This window comes from Lontra canadensis, unplaced genomic scaffold (assembly GCF_010015895.1).
Source record: "Lontra canadensis isolate GAN:19392208 unplaced genomic scaffold, GSC_riverotter_1.0 scaffold43, whole genome shotgun sequence".
In the NCBI taxonomy this organism is placed as follows: Eukaryota; Metazoa; Chordata; class Mammalia; order Carnivora; family Mustelidae; genus Lontra; species Lontra canadensis.
This window is the reverse complement of record NW_022631037.1, coordinates 504,745-530,191: the sequence shown is the minus strand read 5'-3', so window position 1 is coordinate 530,191 and position 25,447 is coordinate 504,745. Positions and strand designations below refer to the sequence as shown.

At 36.3% G+C, this 25,447-nt stretch overlaps 1 protein-coding gene across 2 annotated transcripts in view; it reads left to right on the top strand.

The window, feature by feature from the left end:
* Positions 1–25,447, top strand: part of USP32 (ubiquitin specific peptidase 32) — a 205,505-nt gene that overhangs the window by 61,177 nt on the left and 118,881 nt on the right. For both annotated transcript variants that reach the window (XM_032871855.1, XM_032871854.1), the window contains exon 2: positions 5,223–5,350. In XM_032871855.1, coding sequence (XP_032727746.1) covers positions 5,223–5,350 — 128 coding nt within the window. The remainder of the gene's footprint in view (positions 1–5,222; positions 5,351–25,447) is intronic.

Here is a 25,447-nt window from a genome sequence, read left to right as displayed (position 1 = left end):
ATGTACTACAGTTAATTTTATGCAGTTATGATTTAATACTGCATTTTTACATTTGTATGCATTTCTCTCAGAATGGCACCAAGTATGGTCTGTAAGTGTGTGTAAGTTTTGATAAATTTTAACTTTTTCTAATTTTGTATATTTTATGGTAGTAAATGGTAAAGTAGACAAGTATCTACATATATTTCATGCATTCATGACATACCTTTCAATTTTCTTTGATATTTCTAGGCTGTACAGTTCATCTGATTTTTTCAAATTACAAATCTCTAAAATATTTTTCAATGTCTTTATTGAAAAAAAAAGTCCACGTATAAGTGGTCCCATGCAGTTCAAGCCTGTATTGTTGAAGGGTCAACTGTACTTTGAAAGGCTTCTCTTCTCTTTTTTAGGTTAAGAGAAACCTAAAGTAAAACATGCTTGAGATTTATTTTTTGAGGGTGAAATACCTCTTAAAGCTGTTCCCACTGTGGTCAGATGTATCACTTGGACCGTCCTGCTCTCTTTCTTTTTTTTCTGGAACCCTTCTTCATTTCTAATCTAGTCCTATCCTCTAGGCCTACTGTGTAGTTGTCATCCTGGGGTGTCATATCATAATCAGCCATCCTTTACCTCTCTCATGCTGGAGTCAGTGTTTTCCAGGTCCCTTTTCTTTTGTTTATCCCCTTATTTTGATGAGGAACATTCTCTTACAGCTACTGGGAAGGGGGTCCAAGAGATTATTGTTATTTTCTCATTACTATATTTTATAGTGCTTATTTGGATGTAATTTTCCTTTTATCCTTCTCTAAGAATATTTGGAGGCTTTAGTATTGTTTTTTTCTTCTTTCTTCATTATTTCTGTTATCTCCACTAACTACCCTTGTTTGTTTTGGTACCTTCCTTGTTGGTATCTTCCTCAATATTTGGTGTTCTTTGACTGCTTATTCACTTTTTTAAAGGTCCATTCTATTGAAATGTAACTTACATACAATAAAATGCACAGATTTTAAGTACTCAGTTTAATTAGTTTTGACAAATGTATTCTCTTGTGTAATCAGCACACCAGGCAAATGTATAAAACATTTCCATCACCTCAGAAGAGTTCCCTCCTACCTCTTTGCGGTCTGTTCCCTACATTTCTACCCACACACCCTTTACTCCACCACTGGTCAGTCACTGTCTTTGCCACCATAGTTAGTTTTGCCTCTTTAAGACTTTCATATAATGGGGTGCCTGGGTGGCTCAATGGGTTAAAGGCTCTGTCTTAGGCTTGGGTCTTGATCTCTGGGTCCTGGGATCGGGCTCCACATCTGGCTCTCTGCTCAGTGGGGAACCTGCTTCCCTTCCTCTCTCTCTCTGCCTGCCTCTCTGCCTACTTGTGATCTCTGTCAACTAAATAAAATCTTTAAGAAAAAAAAAAAGACTTTCATATAATGTCATATAGTATGTTCTTTTGTGCCTAGTTTGTTTTGTTCAGTATCACTTTTGAGACTCATTTATGTTGCGTGAATCAGTTTCTTAATTTTTATTGCAGAATACTACTCCATTGTATGGATATACCGCATTTATTCACCTGTGTATGGACAAAGGAGTTGTTTCTAGTGTTTTGGCTATTATTAATACAACTTCTGTGTACATTTTTGTACAGTATTTTCATTTCTCTTGGGTAAATAACAAGGAGTAGAATTGCTGGGTTATAGGATAAGTAAGTATATGCTTAAGTTTGTAAGAACTGCCAAACTGCCCATTTATTTTTAAAAGTGTACATTAAACAGATTGACTGGATGACTGATGTGTTTGAATTTGTCACTTGACTTGTGGGATTTTCCTGTTGGGTAATTAGTTGGGAACCCAGCCATTTCTAAGGAGGGAATAGAGTCTCCTCTCACTCCATGTCAGTAGCAGTAAGCATATGTTCTGCTATCATTTACTTTTCTTTGGGGAAGAATCCTATTTATTCTGCCTACGTGATATCTATGTCTCAGTAGGTCAAGGAATACAGATGCTCACTTAAATCTTTACCTTTTTTTCATTCCTTATTATTCTTACAGCTCTCAGGTAAACCTGCTGTTTCCATGTATGGGGCCTTTCTACCTCAGATGCTTTGGAGAATGTATCTCTGGTCTTTTAATATATATATCTGTATCTAAAAGGTTTGTGTGAAAGTTGTGGCTTGTGCCTGACTACGTCATGCTTCAAGGTTAGACCTGAGGGTCTGGTCTAACCACTTCTTTCCCTTTTTTTTTTTTTTTTTTAAAGATTTTATTTATTTATTTGTCAGAGAGAGGGAGAGCGAGAAAGCGAGCACAGGCAGGCAAAGGGAGAAGCAGGCTCCCTGTTGAGCAAGGAGCCTGATGTGGGACTGGATCCCAGGACGCTGGGATCATGACCTGAGCTGAAGGCAGCTGCTTAACCCAACTGAGCCACCCAGGCGTCCCTCTAACCACTTTTCATACAGACTTTCAACCAGTCAGTCTCTCTTTATACCTGCCTATTACCACCTACCCCTCCCACTCCTGCCTTTGGTGGTAATTGGTACCATCAGTTCCTGAGCCTTTTTTTTGGGGTGCTCTGAATAGGGTAAAAATAGGTAAATTAGTTTGTTTCTTGTTCATGTTTCTCAACTGCTAGTGCTTAGGTTTCAGGTCTTTGGTCTGCATAGATCGGTCACCACTCCTCCAAACACTTGATGGTCACAGAAAAATTTGACTCTTAGGTCCTCACTTTTCTCTTCCCTTTGTCCTTGTGAATTTATATCCTTTTATTCTTGCTGTAGTTTTAGTGAAGTCTAGAGAGACAAAGAGATTTTTTTAAAAAAAGATTTTATTTATTTGAGAGAAAGAGCACTAGTGTGAGCAGGGGGAGGGGCAGAAGGAGAGGGAGAGAATCCCAGGCAGACTCCTCACTGAGCATGGAGCCCCACATGGGGCTCGCTCTCATGACCCTGAGGTCACGACCTGAGCTGAAATCAAGAGTTAGACAGTAAATTGACTGAACCACACAGCTGCACCTGAGAAGAGATTTTTTAAAAAATGCGTTCCCGGATGCGTGGGTGCCTCAGTTGATTAAGCATCTGCCTTTGGCTCAGTTAAGCATTTGCCTTTGGCTCAGGTCATGATCCCAGGGTTCTGGGATCGAGCCATGTGTCAGGCGCCCTGCTCAGCGGGGAGCCTGTGGCTTCCTCTGCCTCCTGCTCCCCTTGTTTATACTCTCCCTCTCTTGAATAAATAAATTTTTAAAAAATGTGTTTAGTTTTCCATTTTTTACCTGAAGTTGTTTTTTCTTTCTAAAACTAAAATAACTACATTAATGTTATGTTTTCCTACTTTAAAATTTTACTAAGCTTGATCCTAGTCTATTTTTCATCTGCCTAAATTTTTATTTTTTTGTTATTTAATTTTTAAAATAGGTACCATTTATTGAATGTCTGGGTGTAGTAAACCTCACCTATTACATGCTTTATATTCATTAGGCACTTTAGTTTAAATAAAAGTATGTGAAGCTGTTAGAAAGAGTATTGGAAGTATTATGGTATAATTTCATTTTATTTCATGTTATTCTCACAGCAGTTATAGGAGGCTATTCTCATCACACATATATGATAATGACAGCCACAATAAATAACATTTAGATGGCTTTCTATAACTCAGGCACTGTTCTGAGCAGTTCGCATTAGTGAACAGAATTCTCCCAGCCACCCAGTAAGGTACATACTTTTCAAACTGCCACCTTACAGAAGGTTCCAGGGATAAGGAGTGACTCAGCTGGGATTGCAGTCCTCCTAAATTCTCATTTTTAAGGTTTTCAAAATTTCAGTTGTACAAAAGCGAATACTTTTATGTATGTACTCCTTGTCTACGTATGAGCCAATTGTTAGTCGGTTTATTTTGAATAAATAAAACTGCTGTTTATTTTCAGTAAGTACAGATCTGTGGCAGTATTTTAGTGTCTAATATTCTATTTCTAGTATATACAGTAACTTAGTCTGTCTTGTGTTGATAGACATCACTTGCTTTTTATAAGTGCTTTAAAAAGTTTATTACATACATTTTCTCATGTTATAAATGAATAAATTCATTAGTCAATAGTCTGCTATTTTTTAAACATACTACTAAATAGTTCTTCAAATGATCTGCAACCAACAGTTTATGAGATTATCATTTTATATCCCAGTGATTGGGATATACATTTATATACATTATGAGTGCTTGTTATACAATGTTAATACAGTATTATTAACTGTATTCCCAGTGCTGCTCTTTATATCCCCATGACTTAATTATTTTATAGCTGGAAGATTGTACCTCTTTATCCCCTTCACCTGTTTTATCCATCCCCTCATCTGTCTCTCTGGCAACCACCAGTTTGTTCTTTGTATTTATGAGTCTGTTTCTGTTTTGTTTGTTTTGTTTTTTTGGATTCCACATATAAGTGAAATCCTACAGTATTTGTCTTTCTCTGTCAGACTTATTTTGCTTAGAATAAATACCCTAGACGTCCATCCAAATTGTTGCAAATGGCAAGATTTTGTTCTTTTTCATGGCTGAGTAATATTCTGTATTGCATATATATGCATGTGTATATGTGTAGATATATGTATACACATACACACAAACACACCTCTTATCTTTATCCATTTATCTGCTTTTAAAAGATTTTATTTCTTCATTTGAGAGAGAGAGAGAGAGAGTGCAGGCACGTGAGTGTGAGTTGGGGGAGAGGCAGAGACGGAGAGAGAGACTCTCCAGCAGGTTCTATGCTGAGCACAGAGCGCGACACGAGGCTTGGTCTCAGGACCCCAAGATCATGACATGAGCTGAAATAAAGAGTCAGCCACTTAACTGAGCCATCCAGGCACCCCATACCCATTTATTTTTATTAATAAAATAAATTTAGGTTGCTTCCAAAATTTGGCTCTTGTACATAATGCTGCAGTGAACATAGGGGTGCATCTGTCTTTTGAAATTAGTGTTTTTGTTTTCTTTGGATACTGAGAAGTGTGTGTGTGAGGGGAAACACTCAGAAGTAGACTGCTGAATCATACGGTATTTCTGTTTTTAATTTTTTGAGGAACTTCCGAAATGTTCCATTGTGGCTACACCAATTTACATTCCCACCAGCAATGCACAGGGGTTCCCTTTCTCCACATCCTTGCCAACTCTTACTTTAAAAAAAATGAAGCTTTTGAGAGAATTCTTTTCTCTTCTGGTTTCTTACCCTCTTCAATTTCTGAATTGCAGTTACTGATGTAGAGCTAAAACGACTGAAAGATGCCTTTAAGCGGACCTGTGGACTCTCATACTATATGGGCCAGCACTGCTTCATCAGGGAAGTGCTTGGGGATGGAGTGCCTCCAAAAGTTGCTGAGGTAATCTTTGTATTCTCGGTTTTCCTTTGAGATGGTTGTCCACCAGCCTGAGTTCTTGAGGAGCTTTCTGGTCTTAACATGTGTAATCTTCCCTACGGTTATTTTTCTTCCTGAGTAGGTAAACAGGTCTTATTTTAGATTTCAGTATGACTGTGTTTTTCAAGGCCAAATGGGAGTAACATGGATCTACAGTTCTGCTGTTTTTATTCTTCTGAGCTTCAGAAGCCACTGATTGTAACCATGGGACCATTTGTATGACTGACTTCTTATTCATATAAACTTCATTATTCTGACATATATATTTTATGTTAGGAGTATGTTTTTAAAATTTTGTGTTAAAACCTTTCCATAGAGCAAATCCTCATTAAATTAATTCTATAAAATTAAATGTTTTAAATGAAACACTAGCTTATTGGAACCTATAAAGACATTTAATTTCTACTAAAAATTTTAGGTAGAGATAAGATGTCCTAAGTTGATATAAATATACCCTTTCTAAAAATAGTAAGTTAACTATTTTATAGCTACATACACATGCATTTTGTCTTTCCAAATGTGCAATGAGAATAAAACGTTGAAAACGTTAATTTAAACACTGAAAATTATAGGAATTAAAGCTTAGTATATTATAAAGAACCATAATTCACCATTCTTTTTTTTTTTTTTTTTTTTTTAAGATTCTCATTTATTTGACATAGAGAGAGAGAGAGACAGTAAGAGAGGGAATATAAGCAGGGGGAGTGAGAGAGGTAGAAGCAGGCTTCCTCTGAGCAGGAAGCCTGATGCGGGGCTCTATCCCAGGACAGACACTTAACAAAGGCAAACACTTAACAACTGAGCCACCCAGGTACCCCCATAAATCACCATTCTTAATTAGTGACAGGTGTTTTTTTTTCTTTTTTTTTTTTTTTAAAGATTTTATTTATTTATTTGACAGACAGAGATCACAAGTAGGCAGAGAGGCAGGCAGAGAGAGAGAAGCGTGCTCCCTGCTGAGTAGAGAGCTTGATCCCAGGATCCCCAGATCATGACCTGAGCCAAAGACAGGCTTAACCCACTGAGCCACCCAGGCGCCCCATAGTGACAGTTTCTATTTCTAACGTGGGTTGTATGCTTTCAAACCTGTGGTTTACATAATACAGAGTTTACATTTCTAAATTTTATCTTTTTTTTGGGTGGGGATATATATGTTGCATTAATTCTCCTTAATGTATTTTTTTGTAAAATTATGTACCTCTGCCATTGTTTTGGATTTATGACAAAGTTAACTTTTTTTCTTAATACTATATTGGGTCTTCTTTTTTCAGTGTGAGTTCTTTTGCCTGTTTCTTTCAATCTTTTTGTCTTAAATGCTTGTATATAAAATTCTGGAATTTATTTTATTTTAGGATATAACTAACAGTGTATGAGATAATACAAATTGGCAGATGAGAAAGGGTCCTCTGAGTCCATAATAATTAAAATATTCCAAATTCAAATATATAATACCTTCAGCCTTTGTCTCCCTTCACCTCCTTTCTTAAAGTCAAAACTGTCAGACTGAATATAATTCATGGTACTGGGAAAAAATTAAGTCAGAATATCTCACTTATCTTTCTGGATCATATATAAAGATTTACATGTATACATTGAGTTATAAGAGTTTTTTATATATTTTAGATACAAGTCTCTTATAAGATACATGATTTGCACATATACCCTCCCATTTTGTAGGTTGTCTTTTCACTCTCTAGATGGTACCCTTTGTAACACAAAACGTTTAAATTTTGGTGAAGTCCAGCTTACCTATTTTTCCTTTTATCATTGTGTTTTAGGTATTGTATCTAAGAAATCATGGCCCCTCCCTCCCAAAAAAAAGAAAAAAAAATCATTGCATAACCCAAGGTCATAAAGATTTATTTTTCTGTTTTTCCTCTAAGAGTTTTAGCTCTTAAATTTAGGTTTCTTCCATTTTGTATTAATTTTATGTATGGGATAAGGAGTCCAACTTCATTCTTCTGCAAGTAGTTCTCCAGCTTTTGTACTATTTGTTAAAAAGACTGTTCTTTCCCCATTGAATTGTCTTGTCACTGTTGTTAATTGTTGAAAATCAGTTGACCATAAACATAAAGTTTTATTTCTTGCTCTCAGTTCTTTTCCATTGATATTTGTGTCTCTCCTTGAATCAGTATCACGTTTTCTTGATTACTCTAGTTTTGTAGAAGATTTGAAGTCAAAACACGTTTTTTTGTTTTTTTTTTAAGATTTAATTTTTTTACTAGACAGAGAGCGAGCGGGCACACCACGCTCTCAAGCATGAGTGAGGGGGGAGCAGAAGGACAAGCAGGGAGCCCAGTGCAGGGCTCCATCCCCTGAGACCCTGAGATCGTGACCTGAGCCAAACTCAGGTGCTTTACTGACTGAGCCACCCAGGTGCCCCCAAAACACGTTATTCTTCTAACTTCCAACTTTAATCTTCTTTTCCAAGTTGTGTCTATTCTAGGTCCTTTGTATTCACATATGAATTTTAGGATCATCTTGTCAATTTATGCAAAAAAAGGCACCTGGGATTTTGATAGGGGATGCATAGAATCTGTAAATTGGTTTGGGGAGTATTACCATTTTAACAATATTTTAAGTTTTCTGACTTACGAAATTAGGAAGTTTTTGTATTTAATTTTTAATTTTTTTAAATGCTTTATAAGTTTCGTTGTACAGCTCAGATGTCTATTGGCTGAACAAAATGTAGTAAATCCATACAACAGAATATTGTTTGTTAATAAAAGGAATGAAGTTTTTTGATATGTGCATGGACAAACATGCTAAGTCAAAGAAGTCAATCACAGAAGACCCATTTTTTAACCCAGTTTTATGAAATGGTTAGAATAGCCAACTCTATAGAAACAGAAAATAGACTTGTTAAAATTCTGGTTGATTTTTTTCTTACTCACATGTGTAGCAGCTGCATTTTCTTCCTGTGTTCTACTGTTGGAGAGGCAATTCATGCGTCTCGTGTTTTGGAGGAATCTGTCCTTCCTGGGATGTCAGGCTACTTCATTGCCTCTGACAGGCTCAAGAAATATTGTAATATGATAGTTTATTTGTCTTTTTCTGGTTTTTAAGTTAGAAATAACACTCTTGAAGATACTTTACATCGAAGGTAGAAGTGGAACTCCGTGCAACATCATCTTTATGTGAATCTCTCATAAATTTGATTTCACCCAAAACTGCTTCAGGAATCCTGCTCTGTCCTTTGGACTCTCTGTTAAGAGTCTTCACTGGCTAGAATAATTAAACTATTATTTTACAAGAACGATCTTAATGTTAAATTGTAAAGTCCACAATGATAATTTCAAGTTTCAGTTCCATTGTAGTTGACACTTTTTTGTGTAAAATCTAGCACTGTGCTAAAACGCATGAATTCTGTAAATGCTTTTAGTGATGATATTAACCTTTTTGCGATAGTGTTAAAACGCATGAATTCTGTAAATGCTGTTAGTGATGATATTAGCCTTTTTTGCCATATTATTTACTGACATAGGCTTATTTTAAGTGAGGATGGGTACTAATAGCGTGTGGATATTGTGTAAATTGTGAAGTATGATAAGGAGCTAATAGATACTTTTATCTTTAATTAATCTCTGGTCTTTTCTCAGGAAAGGAAGTCCTTATAGTTTCTCATACCGTAGTCTCAAAAGGATGAGTGAACCTCATTTAAGCTCAGTTTTGGAGCAGTTTCAACATTCAGCTTGTGTTTTATTTTAGCCGTCTCTCAAAGATAGGTCAGTAGATAGACTTTACCAGCTTTTGTGTGTGTTTGGGAATGGGAGAGAATTTATTAGTGTAGTTCATAGTTGCAGAGACAAAATTATTTTTTGAAGGAGAAATGCTACATTTTAAATAAAATGGAAGTTATAGGTCTACACAGGTAGTTTTGAAGCTTGAATTTAGTTTTAATGCGTAGGTAGACTCAGAATGGAGGTCTGCATTCTACAGCTTCAGGGAAATAAATTAAATGATTGGATTTATAAATAAAGAGATGGCCTTGTGAGACCTTTCTTAAAATCCTGTGGAGAGCTTTAGCCTTAAATTTGGGTGAAGGGGGTCACCCACTCTTGGTGAGATTCTGAAATTAATATTTTGAGGCACAACTGCATTACTTTAATGCCAGTATCTCTATACGAAAAGCCACAGGAGCCGTTTCAGCTGCCAATTGTGGATAAAGAGAGAACTTCATTCCCTAGTTAATCAGTGTTTTCCTTTAAAGTAAAAGTAATAACATATATTTGAAAAGTAAGGGGGAGGTATTTTTGGAATCTTAGGGGAAAAGGATGATGAACTTAAAAAGTAACTTTAGTCCTTAATATGTTAATTAAGAAGCAGTGCGAGTTTCTAAATTATTTTCTAGAAGAGAGTAGCTGTATATTTTTAGAGTAAAAGAAAGATTTATTTGGGATTGAACTGAACTCTCATTTTTTTTTTTTTTAACTTTGTCTGAAGACTTACTGTGATAAATTCTAAGACATTTTGGATAAGGAATAAAAACTCATGACAGTTTACAATTTTTGGAATTTAAACATTGATTTCATTTGTCTCATTGTTTCTAGAATAGATCAGTGTAATTTATATTTTGATGCAATTCTGATCTTGCTTGTAATAGTAACCATGTATTATTTGAATAGAGTATCAGATGAATAGAATTTGAGGGCACTGAGATAACCAAGTCAAATGAAGTATGGGGTAAGTAAATGAAAAATGTGTAATACTTGAAATTGGCCTTTTCTGAACCAAGGCCACTAACTCTTAATAATACAGTGCTGCTTTTGGGTGCCACCCATCCCACAACTTCTGTCCTCCCAAAGAAATTCTAATAACATAATATTTCCGTGTAGTATTAATTTGTAATCACTTCCTGTTATTTTTACATTCACTTAAAAGTAGTTTTCACCATTTACAAAATCTGCTAGGCAAGTGAATTTGTAGTAGCTACTCATTAACTGTTTTTTTTTTTTTTTTTTTAAAAACGAAAAATTCTTAAATCTCTATCTCAGGATTGATTTCAATTCTGGATGACTGGTGAATATAGTAGTACCGTTCTATGCCGTTCTACCTTTCTCTTTACAGCTGCCGCTGACAGTTTCAGCTCACATTGTTTTTCTCCCATTCCTTACAGGTACTAAAGCCTGCCTCTGCTATGTAGCACAACATTTTATGAAGTGATGGCTTGTTCTCTAATTATTCATTTAAATCTTGTCTCTGAACTAAGTTGCAGTTCTTGATGATCAGACTTCATGACTTTTAAAAAATATGCCCCAGAGTGCTGTGCATATAGTGTAAACGTAATGAGCATTTATTAATGCTTTTTAAAAAGTAGTTATATATATATATAATATAATATATACTTATATACATATATAATATAATATATACATATATATGTAAATATTATATTATTCTGCAAAATCCTATTACAAGAATGACCAGGGGCACCTGGGTGCCTCAGTGGGTTAAGCCTCTGCCTTTGGCTTAGGTCATGATGTCGGGGTCCTGGGATCGAGCCCCACAATGGGCTCTCTGCTTGGCAGGGAGCCTGCTTCCCCCTCTCTCTCTCTCTGCCTCCTCTCTGCCTACTTGTGATCTTTCCCTCTGTTAAATAAATTTTAAAAATCTTAAAAAAAAAAAAAAAAGAATGACCAGAAAACCAATATTTGTGAAGTCAGTTAGCTTTGCTAATTTTTGCAATCTTTGAACATTTAACCTTTCCCAAATTAGAGGAAAATACACATGTTAAGTGAAAGCAATCTTAGAGCCCAAAGTGTTTACAGAGATAGTGATCAACATGTAAAAACAGTTGATTAGTAGGTAGTTTTCCACTGGTGGTGGTAAATTTCCACTGAAGTGTTCATATTCATTTAGATGCCCCTTGGGACTGGGGACATGTAGTTACTATATAGTCAAGGTTTAGGGGGACTGACCACAAAATTATGATTAGTATTTGCTTTGATGTTAGTTGATCTGTATTACTTAGTACATTCCTTTATGTTGGATTTACTAGAATGATGGCTAACAACTTTCTTGACAACTCTAGTCATTGATTGTTAGTGCTTGATGCTACAGATCATTGACTGTTGTGATATCCAAAATAATTGCTTATATCAGCCAGAGAAGAGTAGCTAACTGTAACATTTGTTACTGTCAATCCTGATCTTGACATTGTAAACTGACAGGAGAACACTAGGCAGGATACTGGTTTAAAATCTTTCTCTGTAAGCAGAATCTGTAAAACGTTCACTAAACTTGATTTTAACTGCATCGCTTTTTGTTCTCAGTGTAATATTTATGCTAGTTCATAAGTTTCATGGTTTTTCAGTATTTCTCTTTGAAAGACTAGACAGATAAAATACCAAGGATTCTATTAGGTGAAAATATTAACAGAATATTCTACCCACTTGTAAAATTATGTATGGACTTTAACAAAATGCATTATTGTCTTTATGGTTCTTTTTTTTTAATTAAAAAAATTTTTTTATGTCTTTATGGTTCTTAACTGCTAAGTTTTATCCTAGAGTGATTTTTAAATAGCTTCATAAACTATTGAGAAATAGTTTATAGGAGTGCCTGGGTGGCTTATTCAGTTGAGTGTCCAATTCTTGATTTTGACTCAGGTCATGATTTCAGGACCTTGGGATTGAGGTTGCAGTGGGGAGTCTCTTGTGGATTCTCTTTCTCTCCCAGTACGCATCAGCTTGTGTGTGTGCACGTGCTTGCTCTCCATCTCTCTCTCACTCTCTCTCTCAAATAAATAAATAAATATTAAAAAAAAAGGCAGTTTATAGAACTGACATGTCATTAAGCATAATGGAATTAGTGAACTTCTTACATAAAGCATTATATCAAGTACATTGTGTGAATTACGAATGTTGTAAATTGTATTACAGATGTCAGAGAAGTTACTTATAGTAGAACTAAAAAATACTTTTACAGAAAATAACTTACGCATAATCACTCAAATCCTTGATGTATTAACTGAGCTACCTATATGACTGGTATAGTAATTGGTGAAAATAATCAGTATCCTGTTAAAGTCAGTCTTGATAAACACATCTGTCCAATAGCATCTTCCTTAATTGGCATAATAAAGGTAAAATAAGGTTGATTTAATTTATAACTATGTTAAAAACTCTGCCAAAATTTAGCTGATAAGATTTAGCTAGGTTTGACTATAGAAATCATAACATTCAGGGTACCTGGGTGGCTCAGTTGTTAAGCGTCTGCCTTTGGCTTAGGTAATGATCCTGGGGTCCTGGGATCAAGCCCCACATCCGGCGCCCTGCTCAGTGGGAAGCCTGCTTCTCCCTCTCCCACTCCCCCTGCTTGTGTTCCCTCTCTCACTTGTGTCTCTCTCTGTCAAATAAATGAATAAACTCTTTAAAAAAATTTATAAAATAGAAAAGAAATCTTAACATTCATATAAAAATAGTTCTAGGGGAGCCTGGTTGGCATAGTCGTTAAGTGTCTGCCTTCAGTTCAGGTCATGATCCCAATGTCCTGGGATTGAGCCCCACATGACCAGAGAGCCTGTTTCTCCCTCTCCTACTCCCCCTGCTTGTGTTCCCTCTCTTGTTGTTTGTCTGTCAAAAAAATAAATAAAATCTTTAAAAAACAATAATTCTAAATGGTGGGAAAAGCAACTAGTATTTGCTAAACTTGGGTGAATATAGAGGGAGACATCTGAATTCTTATCTTTTTTCCCTTTCTCCCCAGGCCTATAGATGGAATAAATATAGGTTTATTTTATTGAGGAGCTGCCTAATAAAATTGTCACAGAAATGGAACCATTTTGTTTGCCTTGTATATGGTTGTTACTATCTTCTAAGACTTTCTTCTTTGACTACTGTGAGTAACTACATTCAGTATTTAGATTAAAATGTAGGACCCTGAGATCATGACCTGAGCCGAAGGCAGACGCCTAACAACTGACTGAGTCACCCAGACGTCCCATCCATGGGAATGCTTTAAAGAAATTTTGTCCTGTATTTATAGCTGCTAAAGTTAGATAATTGAAGTTTTTAATTCTTTTTTTTCCCTCCAGAGGTGATATACTACTGAAATACATCTCTTCATTGGGTAGACTTTCTATGACATTCTTTCCTTTAAAATAGAAGCATATTAAAAATATCTGTTCTGTTCATCATAAATATAGTAAAATGTATTCACAATGAAGATTTTCTTTTAACTACTTTGAAAAATTGTACTTGATGACTCAGCAGTAAAAAGGAAGATATAAAAAAAAAGGAAGATCTATTGACACATGCAAAAACATGAACGAATCTCAGAATCACTGTGCTAAGTGAAAGAATCCAAGTAAAAATATATGCTTATGATTCCATTCATGTAAAATTCTAGAAGTTGCAAAGTTCTCTATCTTGAAAGGAAGCTTACTGGGTGTTGGTGGTGCACAAGGAAGAGGGAGAGAGATTACAGAGGGACAGGAGGACACTTTGGAGTTTACTAGTTTTTTTGATTGTGGCGATAGTTTCAGTGGTATGACATGCCATTACAAAACTGGTCATTTGTATATTCAAATATGTGCAGTTTATTTAATAATGGGACTAATAAAAACATTTGCAGTTTATTGTACCTCAGTTATCCCTCAAAAACTTTGTTAAACATTTAATTGGATTTTCAGAAAGAATACTAATACTACTTGGAAAAGAGAGCCTGAAATATAAAAATTGACTATTGACAAGATGTATCATTTCCCTTTCAGTTAGGATATTTGGGTTTTAGTTCTAACCGATTAATTTTTTTTTAAGATTTTATTTATTTATTTGACAGACAGAGATCACAAGTAGGCAGAGAGGCAGGCAGAGAGAGAGAGGGGAGAGCAGGCTGCCTGCTGAGCAGAGAGCCGGATGCAGGGCCTGATCCCAGGACCCTGAGATCATGACCGGACCCGAAGGCAGAGGCTTTAACCCACTGAGCCACCCACGCGCCCTGAAGGCAGACTCTTAACTGACTAATCCATCCAGGCACCCCATTTCTACTTTTTGGCTATTATAAATAGTGATGCTATGAACATTCTTGTGTATTTGTGTGGGCATATATTTTCATTTCTTTTGTATATGTATTTTGGATGGAATTTCTGGGTCATATATGGTAACTCTGTGTTTAACCTTTTGAGGGACTGCCAGACTGTTTTCCAAATTGGCTGTACCATTTTACATTACCACTAATGGTGTATGAGGGTTGCAGCTTCTCTACATTCTTCCCAACCTTGTTATTATCTGTGTTTTGGTTAGAGACATCCTAATGGATATGAAGTGGTATCTCATTGTGGTTTTGATTTGCATTTACCTAAATAGTGGTATTCTGAAATTTAAAAAAATTTTTTTAAAAGATTTTATTTATTTATTTGATGGAGAGACAGAGATCACAGGAGGCAGAGCAGCAGGCAGAGAGAGAGAGAGAGGAGGGGAAGCAGGCTTCCTGGTGAGCAGGGAGCCCAATGCGGGGCTCGATCCCAGGACCCTGAGATCATGACCTGAGCCGAAGGCAGAGGCTCAACCCACTGAGCCACTCAGGCGCTCCTGAAATAAAATTTTTTAATTTAATTTTTTTAAAAAATTTTATTCATGAAAGAGAGAGAGAGCGCACGCGTGCGCGCGCACCTGTGTGGGGGAGGGGCAGAGACAGAGGGAGAAGCAGATTCCTGGTTGAGCAGGGAGCCAGACTTGGGGCTCAGTCCCAGCACCCCGGGATCATGACCTGAGCTGAAGGCAGATGTTTAACCAACTGAGCCACCCAGGCACACCGTAAGTTTTTAATTTTTAAAAAAGAGTATTTGAAAATAATCTCCTAACTCTTCAGGGATCCCAATTAAATATATTAGTAGATCTGAAATGTGCAGTAGTGGTTCGTACATTCTGTGGTGTGCACGTGTATGGGAATTTGTGTATGGCTTAATAGTCTCAAACCTTTTGAGGGCTCTAAAGAATTTGAGGTTTTCTGTATTTTAGCAATAATATTTTTTAAAATTTAATGTAATAATCATTAATTAAACTTAATGTTGATGTAAAGGATAATCCATATTTCATATTAGGGTTGTATAAGTATAATTCCAAGTCTAAAAATGCTTCTTTAATTTAAACTGCAACATATATATTTTCTTGGTTTGTATGTTGTAATACTTATTAAAAATTCATATAAGAACATTGTTTTTAACACATAAATGTGATTTAGATCTGCAGAGGGACCTACCCTTCTCACTTTAAAGATCTATTAAATATATCTTGTGAAACAGTAGACCTGTTTTGTACTTGGTAATCACATTTCAATTTGTTTTTCCACTAGTAAGGACTTAAGTGTCGATACTCTTTATTTCTGTTAACTTTATTCAGTAGTTACTGAGAACAAACTCGATGGGCACTTTTTAAAAAAAATGATGACTCAGTTTGTGACAAAGTTGAAATCTAATCATTCTCACTTAATACCACTAGGGTTATGAAAAAAGCCATCTGCTTAAAATAATTAACGCTGTGGTGTTAATGATTGTTTTTTTTTTTCTTTTAAGATTTTATTTTATTTATTTGACAGACAGAGGTCACAAGTAGTCAGAGAGGCAGGCAGAGAGAGAGGAGGAAGCAGGCTCCCCGCTGAGCAGAGACCCCCCCCAAAGGGGGGCTTGATCCCAGGACTCGCGGATCATGACCTGAGCTGAAGGCAGAGGCTTTAACCCAGTGAGACACCCAGGCACCCTGGAGTTACCACTCTTAAAAGAGCTTGTTTCCCTGCATTTCCCGTTACTAGATACAGGGAAGTGATTTTTTTTGATGTTACTGGATTTTTCAGTTCTAAAATTTGCATATGGTTTTTCTTATGCCTTCTGTTTCTGTACTAAGACTTTCTGTCTTTCCATTCAGCAGTGAGTGTTTGACCTCATTTGTTTCGTCATTTTTATAATAGCTTCTCCAGTGTCTTTGATAGGTCTAAAATCTGTCTCATGTTGTTGATTATCTTTTCCTAACTGAATTGAGGCTTTTCCTGGTTTTTTATATGCTGAGTAATTCTGGATTATATTCCAGACATTTTTAATATTATGTTATGAGTTTTTGAGTCTCTTTAAATCCTATGCAGAGGTTGATGTATTTGTTGTATTCAGTCATTGTATTAGATCATTGATACTGATCGTTTAGGCAGCAAGTTCCAATCCATCTTCTTTTGGTCATGGTTCCAGTTAGTTGAGTTTTCGAAGCCTGTGCAGTGTTATTTGATCTGTTTCATGTGTGCACCACCCAGTGGCCAGTGTGTAACTTGGACAGTGCTCTATCCGGAATTTAAGTCTCAGACTTTGTTCTGATGTTTAAATTCCAGTCCATGAGTGTGCTGTTAAGAGGTGAACCCAGGAGTCAAAAAGAACTTTGCTGCACTCCTCCCTCCTCTCAGTATCCATAGTACTTTCCCTTTCCCTGGAGCTGCCATTTCAGTAGAAGGCTGGTACTTTAGTTAACCTCCTGTGGCCACACACTTTCTACTACTCTGCTTGTGTCCAGAGCCAAGCTATAGGACAAGAGAGAGAGAGAGAGAGAAAAGGAGTTTGGCCCATCCTCTTGGGATTATAGGTGTTCTGATTAGAGAGTGTGATAGGCTGAATAATGTCGCCCCCCCCACCCCTCCAGTCTCCAGGTCCCAATCCCTGGAACCTGCATATGGCATGTGTCTGTGGAATTGTAGTAATAAATGCCCGTGTTCTAAATGCCAGGTTTATTACTTATGACTCTCTGAAGATATTTTTATTTAATTAGGGATGTTTTGGGGCACCTGGGTGGCTCAGTGGGTTAAAGCCTCTGCCTTCGGCTCAGGTCATGATCCCAGGGTCCTGGGATCGAGGCCCGCATTGGGCTCTCTGCTCAGTGGGGAGCCTGCTTCCTCCTCCCTCTCTGCCTGCCTCTCTGCCTACTTGTGACCTCTATCTGTCAAATAAATAAATAAAATCTTTAAAAAAAAATTAGGGATGTCTTTCTTGATTACAGGAGGTAGGTTTATATAATTATGTGTTTTTGGTTGTTTAAGTCTCCAATTCCAGATTTTCAACAGAGATGACTAAAAATTTACTGTGTGGGTGACATTGTTCTAATGATGATACTGAAAATATTTATAACCTGTCCTCCTTTGTTATGTAATGAATATTCCAGTTGCCCCATTAATTAATAAAGTCCAGCTGTTGATACAGTATTGGGCACATTCTTATACAAGATGAGTTAGGTTTTGTTTTTACCATTTCTCATAGAGTTATATAGTATTTATGTAATGGTTGAGTGGTACAGTGTTTAGGTCAATATAAACTACCAAAGGGTGTAGGTAAGGGCATGAACTGGCATGAGCCTGGGAAGAGCTTGCTGTGAGCATGCCTTTAGTTTGGAAGAGCAGGTCAAGCTAATAACTATATTTTACTCTAGTCTGCTCATTCCTTGTTCTGGCAAGACAGTTTTTGACTGCGAAGTTAGTTCGCAGAAGGAACCTTGCTTACTGCAACTTTTACACTTAAGGAGTAGGAATGATAGACTACTAAATCAAATCATTGTGTGTCTCAGAGGATTTCTAAAAATCTCAGAAAATAAGTCTTCCTTCAAGACCAGACACTTATTAATGAGATAAGGAAGGTATAGGAGGAGGAAGCAGAGTAAAGCACATGTAAAGAAGACGTATACGTCTATTTTCAATGAGCGATCTACAGAATGTTAGTGCCAAGAAAGACCAGTTCAGTTGTTTATTTCTCTTCCACTGTGTCTCCCATATCCCATTTGATGTCTGGCATGTAAGATGCCCAATAAATATTATGTGGAGTATAAATTTTAATTACTTACCTGGCTCTGTGAATAGTTGGTGTTTCCTCTCTTGAACTGGAAAAGTGTTACATTGTTTTTTTTTTTTTTTAAGATTTATTTATTTATTTATTTGACACAGGGAGATCATAAGTAGGCAGAGAGGCAGGCAGAGGGAGAGGGGGAAGCAGGCTCCCTGCTGAACAGAGAGCCTGATGCAGGGCTCGATTCCAGGACCCTGAGATCATGACCTGAGCCAAAGGCAGAGGCCCAGCCCACTGAGCCACCCAGGCGCCCCTGTTTATTGTTTTGAAATAAGTTCAGGTTCTATATGTGTGGATCTTTGTGGAATTATTTTCCTTGGTCGTTGTGCCTATAGGAGGAAAGCTAGCTATTAAATCTAGTAGTGGGGAGGAAATATTATTGAGAATACATTTAACATAAAATTTTTTAAATGATTTTTTTCCTGTGGTACATTTATTCAAATATTCTGAAAATTTGTTCTTCCTAAAAGTTTTAATTAAAGTTTGTATTAAGATAAATACAGATTCACATGCAGTTAATAAGAATACAGAGGGATCCTTTTTTATACTTTGCTAGTTTCCACTGAAGGTTACATTTTGCAAATGCATATCACAACTAGGATGTTGACACTGATGCTTTCTAGCCACTGATTTTAAACTGCTTTCCCCAGTTTGTGTGTGTGTGTGTGTACACTCAATGCTATGTAATTCTGTAACTGTGGGAGCTTGTGTATCCACCACCATGGTCAAGATACTAAACAGTTGGTGAAGTCATCAAAGCTTGATACTTTGTTAACCTTTGAATTTTCTGGTGTTAGAGGCTTTTTGTTGTCACAGCGTAGAACCCACGCACAGTATGGTTTGCTGCTGTCCATTTTATTAGTCTTTTCCCAGCAGAATTCCTTTCATTTCTAGTAATTTGGTTTGGTTTATGGTACTCTAGTTTCCTGAGAATGGAAGTCCCTTTTCAGTTCTATTTGAGGATCCTATCATTCGTCTAGACAACCCTGAGAAAAAGATCAGAAGCTTAATTGTACTGATATTATTAAAGCTGTATATTGAAAAGTTTTGGGACTGAAAAATAGCCCCTATTAGTTTTTCATTGTCTGTCTGTCTCTGTCTCTCTCTCTCTCTCTTTTTTTTTTTTTTTTCTCATAGGGTCAGGATTATTTTTTCATTAATCCCTGGAAACCAGCCTATTTGTTTTGAAAGAGAGTAGGATATTTATTTAATACCTTTAAATTCCAAAGAGATACTATCTGAATTTTTTAATTATCTTGACTCTTTTTCTTATTAGGTCATTTGAGAGGATCATGCTATAATGGCCAAGGTTATTTATTTGTTTTATCCTCTTGTGGATAGTTTCAGCTGAACCCCAAACTGGCAATAACATACTCATATGTAGTGACAGTTTGCAGGTGTTACACAAGGTATAAATAAAAGCAACTTATTTATTTGAAATCAGATCTTTCCCTCAGAGAAACTATTTAACTGTGAAGAACTTTGGCAGTTGTTTATTAATATTATATGCTAGTTATTACCTGTTTTGTAAACATGTCATTTAGTACTTGCAACAACCATGTGTAATTGATTTATCTTATTGGGGATGTTAACTTTGAACACTTAAGATTGTGTTTGCCTAATGAATTCACAAATTTTTATCTGATATTTTGTTTAAGTTATATGATGTTTGTCATGATGCAGGTACTAATATTATTACCATTTAATGAGTGAGGCAAAGGTACAAGACTTAAGGAGGTTAATTTATTTGCCTAAGGATTAAAGCTAATATGTGAGGGGCGCCTGGGTGGCTCAGTGGGTTGAGCCTCTGCCTTTGGCTTGGGTCGTGATCTCGGGGTCCTGGGATTGAGCCCTGCATCGGGCTCTCTGCTCAGTGGAGAGTCGGCTTTCTCCTCTTTCTCTGCCTGCCTCTCTGCCTACTTGTGATCTTTATCTGTCAAATAAATGAATAAATCTTTAAAAAAAATAAAAAAGCTAATACGTGAATGCAAGGTTCAAGTCCAAGTATCCAAATTCATATTAACTACTCTTTTATGTTGCCTCCCACTGATGATGATCATAACTAACATTTATGGACTTATTTATCATGTGCTTGGCACTGTGCTAAACATGTTATGTAAATTATCTCAGTTCTCACCACGCCTTGTGAGGTTTAGGTGCTATTACTGTTAATCTTGTTTTCTAGACAGATAAGCAGAAGTTATGTAATTTGTCCAAGAACACACAGTCCCTGAGTAGAAGAGCTAGGATTTGATCAATTTGACCTCATGTCTGTTTGGTTCTTAACTACTGTGTTGCACTGAAAATTGCAGGCTTATACATTGATTTGTCATGTCAGCTCTTTTATATAAAATATATAGCATATATAGAAAACTATCTTGTCTGGTAACTACAACTTCATTTTTCACCCATGTTAGGTCTCTGTCAGTATGATATAGTGCGTGAGGGCAATTGGAAAATGCTTATTTTTTCTTTTTTCTCTCTTGTATTTTTTAACAGATGATAAATTCTCATGGTTCAGATTTTTCAAAAGAACAAAAGGACAATGAAAAATTTCCTTTCCATCCAGTTCACTGGCCACCTAGTTTCTCTTCCTGAAAAGAAGGAAGGATCTTACCATTTTTTGACATATTCTATCAAAGTTAAGATGTATCTTAACAAATATAAATTGGGATATTTACTCTTTTTTTTTTAAATTGACATTATATCCGTTTCCTTAGGTTTCTAAAACACTTTGTTACCCTGTAGTTGTGAGTTTTTTTGCAATTGCTAACTCTTGGGGATTTCTTTTCTTTGCTTTTTTGGTGAGGACATTTAATTTCTATTCTCATAAGAAGTTTGAGTTATATAATACAGTATTATCAACTGGAGTCACCGTGTTTTACATTAGAACCCGAGATCTTATTCATCTTACAGCTGAAAATTTGTACACTTTTACCCACCTGTCCCTATTTCCCCCACTCCCCAGTCCTGAAAACCACCCCAGTCCTGAAAACCACTTCCCTACTTTCTGTTTCTTAGAATGTGAATTGCTCTTCTTTTTTCTCTTCTCCCCTCCCTTCTTTTCTTACTTAAATATTCCATGTGATACTGGGAAGTATTTGTCTTTCTCTGTCTGGCTTATTTCATATGGTATAATGCCCTCAGGGCTTATCCATGTTGTCACAAATGACAGGATTTCCTTTTCTCCGGAATAATATTTCATTGTGTATGTGTGTATCCATCCATGTTGTCCCAGATGGCAAGATGTCATTCTTTTTATGGCTGAGTAATATTCCATTGTATATAAATGCCACATCTTTATCCATTGATCTGTTGATCTATTGATGGATGTAGTGATTCCATATCTTGGCTATTTGTAAACTACTGCAATGAACATAGGGTGCATATATATTTTCAAATTAGTGTTTTCATTTTCTTTGGATAAATACTTAGAAATGGAATTGCTGGCAGATGTGAGGTGGTATCTCATCGTGGTTTTGATTTGCATTTCCCTGATGATTAGTGATGTTAAGCATCTTTTCATGTGCCTGTTGGCCATCTGTTTGTGTTTTCTATTATATAATGTCCATTCAACATTCCCACCTTTTTTCCCCCTCTTCCCACTTTTTAATGGGATTGTTTGTTTTTGATAGTGAGTTGTGTAAGTTCTTTATATATTTTGGATATTACCCTCTTACGGTTATATAATTTTCAAATATCTTCTTCCATTCAGTAGGTTGCCTTTTCATTTTGCTCATGGTTTCCTTCACTGCGGGTTTTTTTTTTTTTTTTCCAGTTTGATGGAGTTCCATTTATTTTTGCTTTTGTTAACCCTTTCCCAAGGAAACAGATCCAAAAAATACTACTAACATGTCAAGGACCTTACTAAGTTTTCTTCTGGGAGTTTTATGGTGTCTGGTCTTACATTAAGGTCTTCAATCCATTTTTAGTTTGTTTGTATATGTGTTATAACAAAAGTGTTCTTGGTTTCATTCTTTTGCATAAACTTGTCCAGTTTTTCCAGCATCCATTTGTTGAAGAGACTGTGTTTTCCCTATTGTATATTCTTTTTCTCCTTTGTTGGAGATTAATTGACCAAATAAACATGGATTTATTTCTAGACTCATTGTTTTGTTCCATTGACCTATGTGTCTGTTTTTGTGCTAGTACCATACTGTTTTGACAGTTGCAGCTTTGTAGTATAGCTTGAAATCTGCAGTTGTGATATCACCAGCTTTGTTGTTCTTTCTCTAGGTTGCTTTGGTTATTAGGGGGTCTTTTATGGTGTCATATAAGTTTTAGGATTATTCTAGTTTTGTGAAAAATGCCATTGGTGTTTTGATAGGGATTGCATTGGGTCTTTATGTTGCTTTGGGTAGTATGGACATTTTAGCAATAATAATTCTTCCATTTCCTGAGCATAGTATGTCTATTCATTTCTTTGTGTTTCTTCAGTTTCTTTTATCAGTGTCTTATAGTTCTCAGAGTTCAGGTCTTTCATCATCTTGGTTAATTCATTCCTAGGTATTGTATTGTTTTTGCTGTGTTTGTCTATAGATGATAGCTTTCCCCCACCAAAGTTTATTTATTTATTATAGAGAGAGAAATTGAGCAGGGTGAGGAACAGAGAGAGAAGGAGAGAATGTCTTAAGCACACTCCCTGCTGACCACGGAGCCCAGTGCAGAGCTTGATGTCATGACCCTGAGATCAGGACCTGAGCTGAACCCAGGAGTTGGATGGTAAACCAACTGCACCACCCAGATGCCCCCAGATGATAGCTTTTCTAAGAGTTGTGAGTTGATAGCTCATTGTGGTTTTGATTTTCATTTTTCCAGTGATTAGTGATACTGAGCACCTTTTCATATACCTATTGGTTATTTGTATGTCTTTGGAAAAACGTTTGTTTGATCTCTCTGCTATTTTAAGAATCAGGTTTTTGTTTTTGTGCTATTGTACTATATAATAGCATACAACATATGTGTATTAACATGTATATGATTTGCAAATATGTTCTCCCATCCATAGGTTGCCTTTGCATTCTTTTGTTGGTTTCTTTTGCTGTGCAGAAGCTTTTTAGTTTGATGTAATCCCAACTTGTTTATTTTGTTGTGGTTGCCTAGAATGAATATATGTATCTTTGGCTACTGAGGGAACGAGTAAGAGGGTAATGCCTTGGCACAAAGTTATTGTTACCATCCTTCAAAATAGTATTTAGAGGGCACTTGGGTGGCTCAGTCGGTTGGTCATCTGCCTTTGGCTTGGGTCATGATCCCAGCATCCTGGGATCAGGTCCTGCATTGGGCTCCCTGCTCAGTAGGAGCCTGCTTCCCCCTCTCCCACTCCCTGCATTGTGCTCATGCCCTCTCTCGCTCTCTTTCTCAAATAAATAAATAAAATGTTTAAAAAAATAGTATTTAGAGTCCCTGTTTTTTTAAAGACCTAGGGCAGCAGTGGGGTGTGACAGCACCTCACTAGCATTCCCTAGTGCTGTTGACTTCTCTGCAGGTTTATTATTGCCAGTAGCCAATGTATATAGCGCTGAAAGATGTGTTCTGTCATCAGGTGCCCCATTATTTCTTGAACTGGATTCCTAGAAATGAGAGGAAGGAATGAACAAAAAGGGTAGTCAAACATGTTACTATCTTGCTTGATTGATCCCATCCTTAGAGGAATGGTAGTCCAGGTTCTGTGAATGTGATTTTGTCTAGATTTATCATTTCTGGGATATAGGAACTTGATAATGTCTCCCATCCCTACTCCAGTTGCTCACTCTGTTTCTTTAGCTTATTTTTGTCTGCCTAATAATCTCAGCAGTGGAGGCTGGGAAGGATCAGGTAAGGGAGGAGCGATGAGCAGAGACATATTCATGTTGTGTTTTTATTATCTGTTTTAACACATGGTACAGGCATATCTCTCTGGAAATAATATTTGTAAATGATGACTGCATTCCTATACTAGCTCCCAAGCTTATTTAGTTCATAATAACACAGATGGAATACATACATTCACAGTAGTATGCTTTTAAAGTCCTTATAATTATTGTTGTTAATTACTCAGTATTATAGCCACATTATAATTTAGGTAGAATTTTGGAGGTTAGCTTGGGAAATCTGATCATTAATTATGAGGGGAAATGCATTTTGTATTCTAAAGAGTCATTTTCACAAACTGTAGATGTATAGTGTGTTTGTAAGTTGGGAACGATTTCCTTATTTCTTAGTAAATAGAATTACTTGTGAGTTATTTAAGGGTTACCTTTGGGGTAGATTTTGTTTGATTTTGCTAGTCAGTCTTAAGATTTTCTAAGTAATTCCATGACACTACAGACTTGGACTGGATGAGTGAGTTTGGTCAGGACTCCAGTAAGTCGCTTTGTTTGCTGGATCCTCCTGAGCTGAGAGGGCAGAGAAGCGTTTGGAATAAAATATATAGAATAAAATTTGCCATTTTAACCATTTTTAAGGACATTTCAATGGCATTAATTAAATTCACTTAATTAAATTCATCACTACTATCTTTGTCTAAAATATTCTTATCACCCTAAAGAGAAACTCTGTACCCATTAAGCAGTAAAAAGGCCTTCCCCCAGCCCCTTACCTTATGGTTCACTATCTGCCTCTGTGAATTTGTTTATTCTAGATATTTCATATAAATGGAATCATACAGTATTTATCTTTTTGTGCAGCTCATTTCACTTTACATAATGTTTTCAAGAACTTTGTTTCTTTTTATGGCTCAGTAATATCTCATTGTAACTAATAAAAGTGGTTAAGTTTTTTCCTCACAATATCCTTCTGTTCAACATTTCTCTTACATTGTTAAAGTTTTTTATCTTGTTAATTGTTGTATTAAGTTGATGTGACAGATCAGCTTGAAGATGTAGGATGTCTTGAATTCAGTGAAATTTTTGTTTATGGTTCCATCCCGTTTAAATTAGGGGACATTGAAATAGTTTGGTATATGCCCCTGACCTAGTCCCAGTCTCATTTTCTAGCTTTAGAGATGGTGGAGCTAGAGGCAACTGGGAATTTTGGCACAGTATCATGATCCCAGAGTTTGTGCTACTAGAACCCCCATTGGAAATCTTTCACCCCTTAGAGATGGAATTCAGCTATATGAATTGGGAAAATGGAACCTTTCCTTCTAGGCCTGTGAATAAGTCCTTTTCCCCTGCTGCTTCTTAACCATAGTTAATATGCATACTAGTTAATCTCATGCTGTTCTCTAGATGGAATTAGATTAGTGAACAGTAGGAGAATATTTAATT